Here is an 18377-nt window from a genome sequence, read left to right as displayed (position 1 = left end):
ACAGCCTGGGGCACCGACGTCACGGCAGGTCCTCCTGCCACCACAGCCTGTGGGACACGGGGAGGAGGCGGCACCCCTGGAGGACTCCCAAGTCCTGCTACCCGGCCTCCCCAGTGCATCCCGGAGCACGCTGGCCGGGGCTGGGGAGCTTTTCATCTCTCCGGAGCCTGACCCCCCGCTGGGCTGGGCCCTGCTCAGGTGGCGGCTTCTTTGATGAGAGAAGGATTTTCCTCCCACCTGGGGAGCTCAGGTAGGGCGAGAACGGGGCACGCTGGGAGGGGAGGGTTTCTCTCGCAGTGGAGCCAATTAGAGGCCTATCTGAGCCGGCCGGCCCCGCAAGGCCGTAAAACGCCTGGCAGAGAACGCGGGTTCAGACCACTCGGCTCACGGCGCTGGGGGAAGCTGGCTCTGCTGTGGATCCTCACGGGGGCGCAGAGCAGAATCAATCCTACCGCAGGTCCCCGCTGCAGGAGATGCTGCACTGGACCCGATTTCTGGGACCCCGGCTGGCGATTATGCAGAGATGAGGGCTTGACAGTCAGCCCGGTTTGGCGCACAGCGGAGGCGGGTCTTGGTGGGGACAAGGCTGTGGCTCGGGCCCGAGGGGCCGGACAGCAGGGGACCCAGTCTGCTGATGCCGGGCTGGACCCTCCTTCCAACCATAAAACACACACGGGGCCCTGGGCACGGTCACCCTGTTCCCTAGGCCCTGCAAGGCGGCCACGTGACATACAAGGGCCACCCCACTGGCTGGACGAGGAAGGGGACGGCCCAAGAGGGAGAGGGGACGCGATCTTTCCAGCCTCACGGGGCCGGGGAGATGAACTGGAGACGGCTGCGTCGTCCCAGGCATCACCTTCCAAATGAGGAAATTTGGCCTCTGTTTTTACGAATCTTCTTCCCCTTTCAAAACACTGCTGACGGTAAGGTCCTGCAGGGCGGAGCCAGATTCCTCTGTTGGCAGGGAATCCCCAAGGCTCACGCGGACCCCTGCTGTCCCTTCCCCCTCCCCCTGCTCCTTCCCTACAGCTGAGCACCTTGTGGAGGATTCTGACTGTGTTCCCAGCATGAAGAGCGCGACATTAACCCATTTAACAGATGAGAAAAGTGAGGATCCGAAAGGTGAAGTTACGCGGCCAGAAGATGCCAGCAGTCACCTGTCCGGCAAGTATTTAGGCAGCACAGATGGTGTGCAAGGACCCTGCGGACCCCTGAGCCACAGTGGCCACCAGATGACAAGCTGGGCCCCTTGCCCAGGGTCACAGGTCAGCAGGGGCCTTTCCTTCCTGGCTTCCCCCTTCTTTTCTGGGGCAGGGGTGGGGTTGGGTGTATGTCTTAGGTTCAGGAGTGGCCTTGCTGATCAGCGTGACCCTCTGTGGCCTGGGTCACTGGGGTCGTTGGTGAGTGTCGAGCGGGGCTGGGGCTCAGCCAGGGCCGGTGGCCACATCAGCGGAAAGGCCACCTTGAGGCGTGTGTCCAACTGTCCCCGACCTCATTCCCACGTGGCGACTCCCACGCCCTCAGCAAAGGTTCAGGGCCCGAGGAACTCACGCGCCCCCTGCACCCCTCAGCCCCACGTTTCTGGGTCACTCCCTCCGTGGGGAAGTTCTGAGGGTGGCAGGGGCCCACTCTGCCCCCCAGGGAAAAGCCCGATTCCTATGGCACCTGCAGAAGCCACTCGACCCAGACCCGGCCTGCCTCTCCACCTGGCCCTGGCCCCGCGAGCGCCATACACCAGCGGAACGGAGCCACCGCGGTCCCAGAAGAAGCCCTGCCACCTCCCCGCTGACCCCGCACGAGTTCCCTTTGCCTGGAACACCGTCTTGCCTCACCCCGCCAGAGCTCCAAACTCCGGGTGCAGAAGCCTCTCTGGTAAGCCCAGGTGGCGCGAGGGGCTCCACAGCCCTCACACAAGTCAGCTGATTCGCCCGGCTCGCTGCCAGGCCGGCAGCTGGCTGCGGAACCTTCTGGCCTGTGGTTGGCGCCCTGTGGTTGAGTCCATGAATTGACAAGTGACACCTTGTGACAGTCAGTTCCACGGACTTGCGTGAGGCTGGGCTGCTTATTTGCTGGGTGGCCTTGAACAAACCTCTTGCCCTCTCTGAGGCTGCCCCGCTGGCCTCCAGGGGCTGGAGGAGGGCTGACACGGTGCCAGGCAGGGCCGTGGTATATAAACTGTAAAGCATCCCTAAGGGGGCAGGGGTGCTGAGCCGTATCCTCGCCCAGGCGCGGCCGGCTCTCCGGGAAGCAGGCTCCGCTTGACGTGTCCGGCCCCAGGCATCCTGTCGGCCGCTGTTGGCACTTGAGGCCCGGCAGTTTGGACGCGGAGCCTAATGAAGATGGATGGTATCGGGGTCCGGAAAGGCGGCGGCCAGCTCCCTCCCAAACAATTGAGTTTCCGAGCGATTCCGTGTGGCAGGGAGGTAAGCCTGACAGGCGCCCAGAGGTATCTGGGACAAGATTGCTTTTGACGGAATCCCAAATGGATATTAACGTCTATCGGCCTCGCAAGCGCTTCTCATCTGAGAATCGCCTTTCTTCCAGGCCAGCCGATCCAGATGTCTGAGAGGGAGGGCTGTGCAGGCCGACGCACCTCACAGACTCCCCTCTAATCGCCCCCGAAGCCCGGGCCCAAGGAAGTACCCGCCTCCCGGCCCCAATCCTGATTGACCCCCCCAGGAGATTGATTTCAAGTGCACTGGAGTGGAAGATGCACGGCCCAGGCCGGCGTCTTGGTGTTTCATTTAGCCTGTGCTGACCCTTAACTCTGCTTTCTGGGCTCTGGCTGGTGCGTTGGAGCTGTTCCGCCCGCCGAGGGGTTCCCAGACACAAAGGCCATAATTCAGATGTTCCGAGTTAGGAAAACAAAAGCGCTCTTAGGCCCAGAACGTGAATCCAGTACACTCAAACTCTCTCCTCTGGAGCTTGAAGAGAGGCTTAGAGGTATGTCTGTCTCGGGGTCCTCGGGGGATTCTCGGCTGCTCTCCCACCAGCTCCTAACAGCAGGCTCTGCCCCCCGAGAGCATCTGCTTGCCCCCTGCCCACCCGCCTCGCTCGGGCCTCCCCGTCTCGCCTCCTGCTTCCACGGTTAACGAGGTCACCCTCACCCTTGCATGCCACCATGCAGCCCCCAGGCATTTTCGCTTTGTGGCTACGTTCCCCCCCCACCCCGCGAAGGCAGAGTTGAGCAATTGCGACCGAGACCGTGGGAGACCAGTGGGCCGACCCTGCTCTAGAAGGGGCTCCCCAGCTGGCAGCTCTGGAGACCCCTAGGTCTTCAAGCCAGGGCCTCTGCCCCGCCACCTCCACCCCTCTCTCCTGGCACCGGGGAGGTCTCAGGGCCACCTACGGCTGTCTCACCCCTGCCTTTCCATTGCTGCCACTTTCCTCCCCGGCAGGAACCAGAAGGCCAAGGAAATCACGACGGCTCCTTGCCAGGAGACCACCAGGGTCTATGCTCGCAGTAGCTGTGCTACCCCTTTTATCTCCCGCACACGCACCATCTACTGAATAACAGAAAAAGTCAGCCCTTGAACTCACATTAGCAACAGCTCATTCCAGGACCCAACCCTAGCACCCCCCGCACAGCTGCTCGGGGAGCGGGTGGAGGCTCCAGCCTCAGGGAGTGGAAGGCGGCTCCGTGGTCAGACCTCCGCCCGAATGGGCCCCCAAGGGTCAGCACACGACCTCCACTGGCCCCGTGCAAGCTTCTCCGGACGTGGAGATCTTCGGTGAGGCTCTGGGCCAGTTCGCGTAGCCGGGAGCACCCGGGCAGGGCCAGGCCAAAGGCAGAAGGCTGGCTGAGAAGCCTCTCAGAGCGCCCCGGGTTCACGTGCACAGCCTCCTGGGTCAACCCCGGGGTCCGCCCTGACCATCTGCGGGGCCCAAAGGAAGCGGGGCCTGGCCGAGCTGACCACACAGCCCCGGAGACTCACCGTCCAGCCACCGCCGTCAGTGCGCATGTCACAGTAGACCTGGAAGCCGGCGGGGTCGTGCGTGGGGAAGACAGAGTAAACGCCGTCCTCCTGCTGTCCACTCAGGAGGACGTCCAGACAGTCGCGTGGCCGAGAGCCTGAGACAGGAAAGCCGTCAGGGCACTGGGCCTGGCACCCGTGTCCCCCCGTCACGGCGCCCCCGTGCCGTCCCCGGGTCTCTCCGACTTGTCTGTCCATCCAGCAATGTCAAGTGGGCTCCGGAGCACGGGCCTTGGGGTCAGACCGTGGTTCTGCCTCTCCCTGGGTGAACCTGGTGACTGAGCACCCTCTCTGAGCCTCACTTTCCTCATCTGGAAAATGGGTACAATGAGCTCCGCCTCATCAGGCTGGGAGAGGGGTCAACAGGAGGGTGTAGGTAGGGCGCTCAGTGCTGCCCAGCAGCAGGAAGTCCTCGGCAAACAGCAGCAGTGTTTCCTTGTTAGTGGGGCAGGTTGGGGACAATGTGGGGACGAACCTGGGTACCCAGGTCACCCAAGGAAGGCAGCCCCACCCCACTCACCGGTGGCGCAGCTCCGGGGCCGCGATCCCCTGGCAGGTGCCCTCTGAAGGTCAGCCTTGACGTGGGGCCGGCCCAGCCCTCGGTCCCTCTGCAAGGCGTCCAGGACATCAGTGACGGAGTTCACTAGGTGAGCCATGTGGCCTTGGCTCTCGGAGAGAAGCTGCAGAGAACAGGGTTCTGTGGAGCTCCGGGAGGGTGGAGCTCCGGGAGGGTGGAGCTCCGGGTGGGTGGGGCTCCGGGAGGGTGGAGCACAGCGGTGGGTGGAGCGCCAGGGTGGCAGGGGCTTTGGTGGGCACACAGCCGTCCCAAAGGTGGAGGTGGGCTCCTGGTGGGATGGCAGCCCCTGCCCTACTCTGGCCCCCATCCGAGGCTGTCTCGGATGCACTGCCCAGTGCTCAGAGGGCAGGGGCTCAGGTGGGAGGAGACAGAGTGGCTTCAGCAGACACCTGTGCCTCCGCTGCCCCCAGGCCCTGTTCTTCATCCATTTCTGTGCCTTCAGCCCAAGTGAGGAGACCCTGATGTTCAAAACCCCAACTCACCCACTGGCCGGCCACACAGCTGCGGGTGAGCGATTAAGCAAGCCTCAAAACGGGGCTAACCTGGCCTCTCTGGCCCCAGTGCTGTGGGGACCAGTGACAACGTGCGGGGTATCCACAGAGCGTGGGGCCCACAGCAGGCACTCAGTACTCAGTACCTGGGTGCCCACGTCACTGCAAGGCACCTTCCAGGGTACAAAACACCTTCACCCAACGTCTCTTCTGACCCCCCAGCGAGGCTGTGAAGGCACGGGTGATGGCTCTGCACCGGACAGGTGAGGCCCTGGGGACTGCACTCCCACCCATGCTCCATGGCCTTGACTTTCCGGGGCCCTCTGGTGTCCACCCCTTCACCTGCCCCCAACACTGCTGCCAGGATGGGAGGGCTTGAGGCGTCATCCGCTTGTTGACAAATGGGGAAACTGAGGCCCAGAAGGAGAGGTCCCCCGGGCTGCCTGGCAGGAAAGGAAAGCTCTGGGACCACGAGGAGGAGAGACAGGGTCACGGGCAGACTGCAGCCAGCGAGCGTGGAAGCATGCTGGGTCTTTACACACTGAATCTGTCACTTGCCAGATAATAATAGCTCATTGGAAGAAGGAGAGCAGAAATATACAGTGCCGGCAGTTTACAAAATATGATTCTCGGCTTGTCTGGAAGCAGAGGCCCTGCAAAGCTTTTAGTTGCCCTGTCAGTTTCTCCTCTACTGAGCAGATGATTCAGTGGGGCTGAGGCCTTGGGGAGAGGCTCTGAGAGGGGCGGAGAGAGCGTAGGGCCAGGGTGCTGGGTTTCTCCCTGGGCTCTATTGCAGAGTCCAGTAGACAGGCCCTGTCGGGGGAGCCCTGCCGAGGGATGCAGGCCGCCCCAGGGAGCAGGGCCGGGGGGCCACCGTGCAGGGTGTGGGCAGCAAAGATCACCGGGCGCATTGGTTAAGTCGAATCAGTACTGCCCATTCTTCTGTGACAATGCAGACACGCTCGAGAAACTCAGGCACGGCTGGCTCTTGCTAACGGGCAAGGAAGACCTCAGTTTAAACCAGCAAATGATTAAAGTTGAAAATGTACACATAAACATGCCCCGAATTAATGGGGAAAGTCAGTCCCTGCTCGCTGAGCCGCACAGATGCGTTAAAGAGGAATTGGCAGCTTTTAGAGGCAGTGAAATCGGAGTTGCTGCTTCCACCACTTCTCAGTTGTTTGAGTTTAAACAAAGCAGTTCACCACGCCAAGCATCAGTCTGTCACTCCGTAGAATGGGGTAACGACCCCCACCTCCTAGGGCTATTGTGCTACACCGTGCTTATTAACACCCGGTGTGGACCCCAAAACAGATTTTCAGTGGCGGTCCCTGATGGGCTGAAACTCCAGTTTACCAACAATTTCCACCATCATAATAAAAGAGGTGCTGTGTGCAGACAGCCCCTCGCCACGTGCCGTACGCCAGCCGAACCCTGTACAGCCACGAGCTCCAGCATCCTATCAGGTATGGACTGTGCTGTCCCTGTGTTACAGGTGAGGAGGCCCAGCCCAGGGAGGGCACCTGACATGCCCAAGGTCCCACAGCAGGTACTTGGTGGAGCCTTCACTGTGCTGACTCCAATCGCGAGGACAGAGCCTCTCAGCTCTTCCGCTCCCGGGCCAGCGGGCCTCCGACATCCGTGCGCATGTGTCACCCGGGTGGGTGCTTGTTGAACTGTTGGGACCCTGGCGGGGCTTGGGGGTGTGGTCTAGGGACGTACCTTTTAACAAGCAGCTCTGGAGACTCTGGGCATTGCTTTGAAAGACCTGGGTCTGGGCTGATCAGCTAAGGGTCTGGGGAGCTTGTAGAAGGGGAACTAGGAGGTATGGTGACCTAACTCTGCAAGACACATGGTCTCTGAAATCACCTAGAGTCTGTGGGAGATGAGTCAAATTAAACATTCTTGTGAGAAGTAAATATATCAGGTGAGCCAAGGCACCGCTGGATCCCAGAAGAGCTGTTAGTCTCACAGGAACAGCTCTAGGCCTCCGCACAGGTGGGCGGGTGGGAGACCCCGGGCCCCTCCCCCCCAATCCTCCACCCCTGCCCTAAGGGGGAGCGTTTGTGGGCGGGCCTGGCTGACCAGGGGCTGAGCCATGTGGAGGGTGGGGTGGGGCACCCAGAGCCCTCCAGACGTCTGGAGGTCTCCCCGAGCCCTGCTGAGGAGGGCGGGGATGTTGCAGATGGAGGGGGTGCAGCAGGAGGGCAGCTGAGCACCCCACCCAAGGGTGGGGAAGCCGCCTTCCCATCAGTCACCCAGATAGGATGAGGAAGACGTAATTCCTCCAGAGGCAGCCTTCAGAGGGAGGGAAAAGGCCCATTGCTCTTGAGCTGTTGGGTGACCGAATGCCTGGTCATCTCGGGTGTCTGGAAGGGGCTGGGACCGATGGCAGTGGTGGGGCTCGCCTCCCAGTCCCTAAGGACCTAAGTCATGGGGGGCATGGGGTACAGGGCTGGAGGCTGCGCAGTGCTCCAGAGGCCAGATGCCAGGCCTGACTCTGGACCAATCACTGCCCCACTCTGGGCCTCAGTTTTCTCTTCTGGAAAATGGCAGAGGGCCAATGAGATGATCCTGAATCTCCGATCCTATGAAGGGGAAAGTTCTTGCTGGTGCACCAGGCGTGGTCAATGCTGGAAACGCTTCACCCAGATCTGCCTGGTGCTTGCTGGGACCTGGCTCGGCTCTGGGAGGGGGCGGACGCGGGGGTGGGGTGGAGGTGGTGAGGACAGTCAACGGGTCTATCTGAGCTCCTCAACTGGTCCCTCCTTCCCTGGAAAGCTGTGGGCGTCAAATGGCAGTGAACGGGGGGAGGGGGTGCAGTCCTCTCTGGCCACGTGGCACAACGTGGCCACTGACCAGCCACATGACCTTGAACCTCCATTAGCCCGATGGAGGCCACGTCCTGCCTTGCCCGAGTCTCACCCGCACCGGAGCGCCTGGGAAGCCCCTCCAGCCCTGGATTTGACTCGACCGTTGGGTGCCATGGATGCTACACAAACACCCAGGCCACCAGGAGGGCGTTCAGGTAAAGGTTTGAGTCCTGGCCACGCCAGCTGTGTGGCCTCGGGTGACACTCTCACCTGCCTGAGCCTCATCTGCCGCTCCGCAGACGGGAACGGCCACGGCCCCTGGCCCCGGGGCACGTGGGGATGCAGTGACGCCGCGGGCCTCAGGCACCCAGCGGGGCCGGCGTGCCCCTGACTCCCGCCACCCCCGCCCGGCCCCCGAGGCGCGGAGCCCACCCTTTACCTGGATGAAGCGGCCCTGCTCGCTCTGCAGGGCGCTGAGCCCCTGGCCCAGCGTGCCGTGCCCCTTCCGCAGCCCCACGCACTCCGCCTGCAGCTCCGCGGCCTGGGCCAGCAGCCGGGGGAGCTGGTCGGCCAAGGTGTCCAGCAGCTCCCGCTCCTGCTTCCCCGCCAGCCGCGGCTCAGGCTGGCGCTGGCTCAGCGCCTGCAGCACAGAGGCCTGGGCACCCTCCAGGCGGGCGAAGCCGTCGGCGAGGTCAGGGCAGCGCGGGTCGATGAGGATGTTGAGGCGCGAGCCGTCGGCCCCGTCCACGGTGACCAGGGCGCTGTTGGCACCGGCTGGCCCGGTGCTGACGATGGGTGGGGGCGCCGTGCCCGGCGCACGGGCGTGGTTCACGAGGAGCACGGTGCCGGTGACGGCCACGGCCAGCAGCACGGCCAGGGACAGCAGCACGGTGCACAGCGCGTAGGTGCAGCTCGGCCGCTGTGGGCCAGCCCGGGGCACGTGGACACAGAGACAGAGGGACAGACGGGAGAGAGAGGGCGCAGCATCAGGGTCAGACCGGGGCCTCCAGCTGTGCCCGGTGACGAGGGCCCAGGCCGCCCTAGGACGGGGCCTCTGGCCTTTGTGAGGCCTGGACGAGGCTCAGAGGGTCCCCTTCTTGGGGACGGGGGAAGGGAGTCACACGGAGATGAGAAACAGTCCCAGAGGGGAGACAGAGACAGGAACACACCAAAGAAAGCAAGATGGAGAGAGCGAAAGTTGTAGGGAGACAAAGATGGAGAGGATGACAAGAGAAACAGAGGCATGGATGGAGAGAGAGATGGAGACAGAGAGGATGGAGAGAGAGGCGCCTTTCCCTCGCTGCCCCTGCCCTGGCCCACGTGGCCTGCCTGGTAGGCACATCTCCCCACGTGGAGCCCTCCTGGGTCTGGTAAGGGCGGGAGGTGGAGACTCCCGCTCTGCAGCCAGACGGGCTGGACTCAGGTCCCCAAGCTGTCATTTCCTGCGGGGTGACCTTGGGTGAGGGGCTTCACCCCCCAAGCCTTGCTGTCCTCCTCTGTAAAATGGGGGCAATAAGGACATGCCCACCCCATACGCGGGTACCCGCTGTGCAGACTCAGGAAGAGAGCTCTAACGGTGACAGCAGAGATGCTACAAATCATTGGGCTGTCTCAGCGGAATGAGTGCCTTGGGGTCACGGGCGCCCGTCACTGAAGGTCCCTTTCAACCCAGAGCACCCGCATCCCGAGCCCTGAGGCCGCTGCAGGCGCACGAGGCTGCTACGGGTCCCCAGGCAGAGGGTGGCCGCCTGAGCATCTCCCCTCCCCCTTTCCTCTCCTTCCTCCTCCTCCCCCCCACCTCTTCACGAAGCACCCCCTCCACCCCCCAGACCCAGTAGGGACTAAGAACAAAGGAAGCTGGAACCCAGTGCAGCTTGTAATTAAAGGAGGCACCATGATGTATAGCAAATCCAGACTCGCTGGACCGAATCGCGCATGGCCCAAAGGGAGCTTGCAAAGCGATCAGTGAGCACTTGACACACGGGGAAACTGAGGCCCAGAGAGGGCCAGGGCCTTGCCCACAGTCACACAGCAGATTAGAAGCAGAGCTCAGACTGGACCCTCAGCCTCCTGCCTCCTCCCAGGGCGAGGCATCTCCTACCACTGAATTTCTCCACATTTTCAACTTTCTGAATCCGAGACGCATCTTTAAATGGGTTAGCATATTAAAGCACTTGGAGCCGTGCCTGTCATGCTGTGTTTACGCAATCAATATTAGCGGCTTTGATTATCTCATGATCAATGTGCACGGAGCATCTGGAGGTGTTGGGTTTTTTATTTTCCACCCAAAGTGCTATTTCTGTGTCCCTGATGCCAGGATGTACCTTCCCTGTTTTGTTTATTTTTTTTCCCTTCACATTTTAACATCTCCGACAGTTTGGGGGGAAATCTTCCGATTGTAATGGACAACTTTCCTTTCTTTCTTGGTGTTACATAAAATAGCCTCTTACATTCTGCGTTTTACTATGAGAAAATATGGTAGAGCAAACAGCTTCTTTTCCATAAATTCAAATTCTACAAGTAACTCCTGAATCTTCTACTTGGCACCAGAGGAGGACGAGGGCAGGGGTCTGTGTCGGTGGCAAGACGAGGGAGAGGATTCCTTAGGCTGTCGCTGCAGTGATGGGATTCAACGCTCCACCCTCTCCACCCCTGCCCAGACCCCGGGGGGCACATCCATCCTGGGCTCCCCACACCTACGGGATCTACTCCAGCCAGACCCTGAGGTGTCCGCTCTGCACCGGCTGCTCCTTAGCCCGAGACATCCACTGCCTCTGCTTCTCTGCCACCGGCCTCAACTTGATCTCTTCCTCCAGGGCTCAGCTGGGTGTCACCCCTTCCAGGACTGTTGCCTCAGCCCTTCTCCCTCGGCGTGCGCCCACAGCCCTCCCTCCCCCCACGGTGGCATTTACCGATACAGCCGTCACCTTCGACTTCATTCATTCACTCAAACACCCGTCCAGTATTCCTCAGTGTCCCCATGAGCCAGGCTCCAAGCCAGTCCCTGAGGAGGACAATCGGGGAAAATCACCCCAGCCCTGCCCTGAGGGAACTCATGTCCCACGGACTGTGATTCGTACCCTTTTGGGGGCACGGATCCCCTTGGGAATCTGATGAAAGCTGTGGACGTAAGGAGATCTGGGACTTGGGGGCCCGCAAGGCCCAGGTCCAGGAAACCTGCCCTGGACCGTGAGCCCCTCCACCCCCCACAAAAGGCACAGGGCGGCTGGCTGTCGGGCTGACGGAGTGGCCAGCGGACGGGCTAGGTCATTTCTCGGTGGCCTGGCTGGCTTGGGGAGGGGGCGAAGGCCCTGAGGCCTACGGTGCATGGCAGGGCAGAGGCCGTGGCCTCCACGCGGAGTCCTGTGCCCAGCTGGGATGGCCTGGCAGAGAATGAAGGCCACCTCCAGGCCGCCCCCTCCCCGTCACCGCAGGTCGACACGTTCCACACGGGCACATGCTGCCTTATCGCCGCTAATCCTCGAGTGCGTGCTGTGTTCCTGCCACTGAAACCTCCAACACCCCCCTGCGGTGGTTGGATTCATTTTGCAGATGGCAAAACTGGAGCTCAGAGAGAGAAGACCCTCGCCCAAGGTCACACGGGAGGCAAGCGGTAGAGCCAGCATTTGAACCCAGGCCCGGGTGACTCTGGAATCGCCCATCTGTGCCGGGGCTTGCTGAGCCATGTGACCCCATCCCCGGCCTCTGCCAGAAGCGTGACTGGGGTTTTGAGAGACAAACCCTGTGTCAGCAAGTCAGTCCCTGTCGGGCCCCTCCCGGAGTCCGCTGGGACACACCTTGCCCCGAGCAGCTCTGAGCGACGTCCTCCACTGAAGAGCATTGAGGTCCCCGGCTGGCGAGGCAGAGGGGCCAGCCTCGCCCCCCGTGTCCCAGGCTCCCAGCCCTCTCGGCATCCGCTTCCACCCAGGCCCTTGGTCCCCGGCGGGAAGACAGAGGGTGCAAAGGAGGGGAGGGGCTGGGGAAGGCTACAGGGTGTCCCCCGAGGGGCAGCGGGGGCGGCGAGCCCGGAGATGCAACAGGCCACTCAGCAGAGGAGAATTAGTCTTCAGAGATCACCTTAAACATGAAGTGCTGTTCGCTTTTATAGGCTGCCGCTTACGTGCCTTGCAAAGAAATCTGGCCGAGATGATCAGGGGGGCTTCGGGCGTGAGCAGCCCAGCGGAGCGCGCGGGGGTCTGGCGCTTACTCATCAGCCCTTGGCTGGGGCCGAGTGGGTGCCCACACCCCTGGGATCTGCGGGAGGCGGGAGGGTGCACACAGGGCCCCCGCCTCTCAGGGGCAAGGTGCCTGGAGATCGGGAAGTTACCCCAGGCAGTGGGCCTCAGAGGAACCAGGGTCTGAGACCCACTGCTGGCACTAAACACCTGTGTGAGCTCCCGGCTGGAGGGATGTGGCTTCGTCCCCTGTGTGACCCCCAGCGCTGACCCACGGTCCAAGGCTGCCCGGGAAGTCCCACCCGAGGGGAGGACAGGATGGGCTCGTGCCAGGGCAGGTGGGGGGCAGGAAGCCCCAGAGCTGCCTCGGTTGGGGGGTGGCGTCCGTCCCAGCTGCCTCCTCTGACTCCAGAGGTGGCCACGGGGTCTGGCGGAGGACAGGAGCGCTCTGGAGGCAGGGGCTCCCGGCCACCGCAGGTTCTCAGAGCTGCACGTGGGCTCATGGATCACGCAGGGGGCGGGCAGCCCAGCCCCTGCCCAGCCTAGAGCCCCTGGGGGAGTCTTCCTCGCCTCTCCACAGGAGCCCACGTCTGCTCCCACGGCCAGGCAAATGACTTCTGACCTGGGCTGGACTCTGACCCCCTGACCCTGGCAGAAGGGGAATCCCAGAGACCTCCTAAAATGAGGAGCTGGATTGTCCTGCTCAAAATTCTGGGGTTCCAACGACTTGGGAAGAGGGCTCGCCGGCTTGTTCTATGAGGCCTGAGGAAGAGTGCCCTGTCCTGCCTCTTTTTTTAAAAAAAATAAATTCATTTATTTTATTTATTTAATTTTGGCTGTGTTGGGTCTTCGTTGCTGTGCGCAGGCTTTCTCGAGTTGCGGCCAGCGGGGGCTACTCTTCGTTGTGGCTCACGGGCTCTAGGCGCGTGGGCTCAGTAGTCGTGGCGCACGGACTTAGTTGCTCCGCGGCATGTGGGATCTTCCCGGACCGGGGCTCGAACCTGTGTCCCCTGCCTTGGCAGACGGATTCCTAACCACTGCACCACCAGGGAAGCCCTGTCCTGCCTCTTAACGTGACCTATGCTGCGGGCCATCTGAAGCCTCGGGCCACCGGGAAGGCGCCAGGGGGCGTGGCCAGAGGTGTTCTAGGGGACAAGGGAAGGGTCTGGGAGCTGCTCACATCCGCCCCCTCCCGGAGGCTCCAACCCGCCAAGCTGTGTCACGCCCCAGACGGCACTCAGCTCCGGGTCCGTTTCAGACGAGGGAGGGTCTCCAGACGTTCCTTGTGAGGGTCTTGCTCACCCTCCCCACCCCCCACAGCTCCAGGCCTCCAGCCCACAGAGCCCCAAACCAGGCTCGCTCCACCCCAAACCTGAGCCCTCCTGAGATTCCCACCCGGGGATGGCAGCAGCCTCACCAGCCGCCCCCTCCAAAACCTCCCTGGGCTCCCCTCCCTCACCCCCCCGCACTCAGCCAGCACCTGGCTCTGTCCACTCCACCTCCTCTAATCCCCTGGTCCCCTCTGTCCCCAGGCCCCCAGGCCTGTCATCTGCTTCTACATCACCACAACCTTCTCCCCGTTAGCCTCCCTGCCTCCTCCCGCCCCGCCAACCAATTCCCCACCCAGTGGCCAGGGACGCTCCTGAGAGCAAAGAGCCCACGACACTCGTGCTCAGACGCCTCCAGGGCTGCGGAGGCCCAGGAGCAGGTCCCACCCCACCGCCCCCATACCAGCCTCAGCTATTGCTGCCCTCCTCCAGCCTCCGCCTGGTGGTTCTCTCCACCTGCCTGGCTTCTGTCATTTCCCCAAACACACCTTGGTGTCCCTGGAGCACAGATTTGGCAAATGCTGTTCAGCTTAAGCATCACCTCCCCGGGGAAATGGTCTCTGCACTCCCACCCCTGGCCACCCCTGGCCTCCTGGCCTCCCCATCACAGCCACACCACTGGGCTAGCGGGTGAGCTCCGTGGGGCAGCCCGTGGCCCAAGGAGGGGCCCAGGAAATAGAAGGAGAAGGAAGGAGCCCTTGACTTGTAGCCCCTGTTCTTCACTTACTTCACCCTCCTTCTCTCTCACCCAGGCACACCGACCTCAACCCAAACCCCAAGCAACAAGACAACAGAGGCGTGTATTGTTTTCTTTATAGTGTCCATCGTGGTTTGTAATAAGTCCACGATGGGAGTTTCTTCCTCCCTCTAAGCTCCCGAGGCAGGCACAGGTTCACAGCTACGTCTCCTAGATGAGGTAGCGACTCAAGAAATAGTCACTGAGTGAATTAAATGCAGCAGGGTTTAGGTTAGACATCAAGAAGAACTTCCCAATGAGATTTTTTTTTTTTTTTTCCTTTCTGGAATGTTTTTCAAAGTTTTGAAAATATCAGGACACATGGCCTGGGATAGTTCAGAGGTCGACCTCCCTGTGGAGTGGCTTGACCCGGACTGCTCAGAAAAAAGCCCTCCCCCACTCCCCGCAACAGGGGGAGAAGGTTACAGGGTGACTTCCTGCCCCACACTCCAAGACTAGGAGAATCATGTCTATTTCTAGATCCTTTTATCTGAGCAACTCCAAACTCCTGGCAAATATTCCACCGTCGTCTCCTGCCCTAAGGCTGTGAGAGCCCCTTCGTTCTGCAAGGGGAGAAGGGAAGTTCTAACGAAGTTGGCACCTTGTCCAACGTCACCCAGCAAATGAGGAGCTGAGGCCAGACAGGCCTGGGACAGAGGCGGCCCGAGGCTGTCCCTGAAACAGCAACACTTGGATGCAGGCCCTTCAATGGCAGTGGGTGCTGTGCGTACCCTGGGACCACGCGCTGGGCGCTGGAGCCCTCTCCTTGGGAATTACATAATGTGCCTGAGTGAGCTGAACCAAGGGCAGCCAGCGTCTCTCCCTGCATCTTCCCAAGAAGGCTCACCGGCCACCCTGGAGGACCCAGGTTCAAGTCCTGGCTGCGGCTCTCTTAGCCTCAGTTTCCTCATCTGTCAAACGGGTTGATCGTTCCTGCAGCCAACCTCCCAGGGTGGTTTGACTAAGAAAGGAGAGATCTGCAAATGAACCCAGCTGGCACTCAGAGTGTGGCATTGGCATCTTTTCTGGAGGAAGTGCCCTGTTAAAGAACCTCAGCCAGGCCCTTCTGGAGGGAACCGGGTGGTCAAGTTGCTTTCCCTGGTGGGCAAAGGGGAGATCGGGACACTGACAGCCTGTAGAAAGGGACAGGCTGCTTTGAGAGCGACCCTCAAGGGTGCACAGTGCTTTACAGTTTGCAAAGCACACCAGTATTTCACTTGGCCCTCGTTAACAGCCCTTGTGAAGTGAGGAGGAAGCAGGGATTGCTCTTCCCATTTTGCAGATGGTAACGCCCAGACTCAGAGAGGGGGAGTAACTTACCCAGAGTCACACAGCATGTCAACAGTCAAGATGAAACTATTGGAGAAGCAAAGGAGGAGAGAAGGCCAGGCCCAAGGGAACCAGGGCAGGTGAGGTTCTCTCTTCCAACAGTGGGCACAGGAAAGGCCTTGTCTCGTATCTGAAGCTTCAGGCAAGCCTGGAGCTGGCATAGGACAGCCTGTCTATATGCTGGATCACCAAAGGAGTGGAGTGGGGAAGTGGTGCTTGATATTGGCCCCAGGCCTCTAGGACCACAAGCCCTCAGCAGCCTCCAATGCCAAGGGGCAGACAGCTGGGCTCTGGCCTGGTGTCAGCTGGAATATATTTTCCAGGAAGGCCTTAACGCCACATTTCAAATAGATCCCCCAGAAGCCACCTCCCCTCGAGACACATCAGCACTCGCTGGCTCCTCTCCCACAGTTCCTCCTGGCAGGGCTTCATGCAGTTCAATTCAGCAAATATTCCTCCGCTCCCAACCTGAGCTGCATGGAAGGACAGGAGACTGGACTCAGGGGGAGACCCCAGGATGGGGGCCCAGAAGGAGTACATGTCCACAGGGAGCTCCTGATGGAATAGGGACTCAAGGCTAGGGAACATGGCAGGGAGAGATAACGGCAGCTGAGCAGCACAGGCTAAATGCTGCTGGGACTTCAAGGCAGAGGCACCAGGCATCAGGGAGGGCTTCCTGGAGGAGGTAGCATCTGAGTATCTGAGTAGGTTTTGAAGTATATGTAGGGTTTTCCTGAGTGAAGTGTGTGTGTGTGTGTGTGTGTGTGTGTGTGTGTGTGTGTGTGTGTTTGGGGGAAGATGAGACAGCAAAGGTTTGGAAATGGGCTGTCTGGTGTGGAACCAGAGGCTGGCAAAGGACAAGATGACAAGCAACCAGTACCTGTAAGGAAACTAATGGGAAGGGAGAGTGGGCCAGGCTGGAGATGGCTTGAACAAGTCGAGGAGGTAAGACTGCTCTTGCTAAGCTGGGAGAAAGTCAGATCCCAGCAGGAGAGGACTTTTTGTCTGGGGCTGGCTTGGGTGTGCACCTGATTTAACAGAGGAATAGACCAGCCCGGGAAGGCACTGGGAGCAGCTTGGGGTCAGACCTGGCTTTGAATCTCTGCTCTCCTGCTAACATGCTGTGTGACTTGGGTGCATGCCTCGACCTCTCTGAGCCAGCATCCCCCTGTGACGTGGGCATGTGCATCCCTGCCTAACCCGCAGGCTGCTGCAGAAAGTGAGATTGTGCAGACGGTTGGGAAAGGGCTTTGCAAAGTGTGGAGGCATGCCACGGCAGTGTCACTCCAGACAGAATGCGCAGGCTGCCGCTCCTGAGAGTGAGGGGCCGCCAAGGCCCGCCCCTGCCACCCCCTTCCTGCCGCTGCAAACAAGAACTGTTCCTTCCCCAATGACATCTGTCTGGGAGAAATTTGAAATTTAAAACGGGCAGCTCCATTATTTCCTCTCCTTGCCTAGCGGACTCCTCATCTCGCCTGCCTGCCCCAGTCCCTTGGCAGCCCAGCCTGGGGCAGCCTCAGGGCTGCCCCTCCGCTCAGCTTCCCGTCTCCAGCCTCCTCTCTGGCCAGCCCTGGAGCTCTGCCCTCACCCCCTTCCAGGGCACAGCCCAGGGCACCCTCCACTGCCCCTGAAGAGGCAGCAGGAAGGGTGGAATGAACAGACCTGGAGCCCAAGGATCCAGGTTCAAATCCCAGCAGAGTTGCATAGCCTCGGGCAGGAGCAACCCTCGCTGAGTCTTACTTCCCTTGTGTTAAAGCTGGAGAATTGCAATATCCAGTGCTCTTACATGAGGCAAATATTTATTGATTCTCTACTGTATGGGGTCGGGGGTAGGCTGGCTGAAGTGTGAGGATTCAGAGGAGATGGGGGTGATGGGGCGGCGCACGCCAGGCGCCTAGCACAGGGGGCGCCCAGGGTGAATACTTAGTAAGTGGTTCAGATGCCCGTTGTAGAGGTGAGGAAACGGAGACTCACGCTTAAGGGCCGGTGACACTATAAACTCCATAGGTCCCCTACCGCCTCTGCGCAAATGTGCACCTGAGTCCGTTGTGGAGCAAGGGGGCTTCTGCACGGGTGCCGCCCCCAACCGCAGCCCGAACCCCAAGTTCAAGCCTCCTACGGAGGAGGAGGAGAGGAGGGTGCCCGCCCCAACCCGGGCCTGTCGAGCCTCACGGGGGTACGCCCCAAACTCCAGCCCGGGTGCCCAGCCCGCCGGCCAGAGAGGCCACCGCCTCGCCCACCGCCCCATGTCCGCACGATCCGGGCCGCGCGTACCTGCGGCTTGTCGCGCGGCCGGTCCTCAAGTTGGGAAGCGCCGCCCACGGTCTTCCACCGGTCGTTGACCATCTTCCGGCAGGACTGGCGGGGACGCCGGGCGAGGCGCGCCGCTGCGGAGCGCAAAGGCGCCGACGTGGGCGCGGGCTCGGACGAGGGGCGCGTTCTGCTCGCCGGCTTCCCGCCTCGGTGCCCAGCGCCGGGGCGGCCCGGGCCAGCGGGCGTGCGTGTGCGGGTGTGCGAGTGTGTGTGTGTGCCTGCGGCGTGTGCGCGGGTGTATGCGGGCGACAGCGGGAGCGGGAGCGCGAGAGCCGCCGGCCGCCAGCCGCCTGCCCGCCGCTCGCGCTGCGCGCCGTCCCCGCTCCCGGCTCCCGCGCCTCCCCCTGCGCGCTCCTCTCCCTCCTCCCTCCTCCCTCCTCCCTCCTCCCTTCCTCCTTCTCAATCTCCGTGTCTTTTCTGTCTCGTACTCTCTTTGCCTTTTATTGCTCCCCCGGTCTCCCTCTGACAGACACGCACACACTGCGGACGGCGATAAACTCCACCTCCCCAAAGCCTAATAAAGAGGAGGCAGACCGGCCCACACCCCCGGGCCCAGCCCGGAGAGCAGCCAACAACCGCGGGCAGCCCGGCCCTCGCCGGCTCCGGAGCGGCCCGAGAGGCCCTGGGGCCGCCTCCTCGCA

General features: G+C 61.4%; 1 protein-coding gene across 1 annotated transcript in view; it reads right to left on the bottom strand.

Annotated features, from left to right (window-relative positions):
• FIBCD1 (fibrinogen C domain containing 1) overlaps nt 1-18052 on the bottom strand; it is a 33835-nt gene extending 15783 nt beyond the window's left edge. The window contains exons 1-4 of the mRNA XM_059072534.2: nt 17698-18052; nt 8295-8774; nt 4495-4654; nt 3936-4072 (exon numbers count right to left, since the gene is read on the bottom strand). Of these exons, the coding sequence (XP_058928517.1) occupies nt 3936-4072; nt 4495-4654; nt 8295-8774; nt 17698-17769 (849 nt within the window). The 5' untranslated portion in view covers nt 17770-18052. The remainder of the gene's footprint in view (nt 1-3935; nt 4073-4494; nt 4655-8294; nt 8775-17697) is intronic.
• Between the last annotated feature and the right edge of the window lie 325 nt (nt 18053-18377).

Source organism: Kogia breviceps, chromosome 8 (assembly GCF_026419965.1).
Source record: "Kogia breviceps isolate mKogBre1 chromosome 8, mKogBre1 haplotype 1, whole genome shotgun sequence".
Lineage (NCBI taxonomy): Eukaryota > Metazoa > Chordata > Mammalia > Artiodactyla > Physeteridae > Kogia > Kogia breviceps.
Note: the sequence above shows the minus strand (reverse complement) of the source record. Positions and strands in the feature narration are given on the sequence as shown.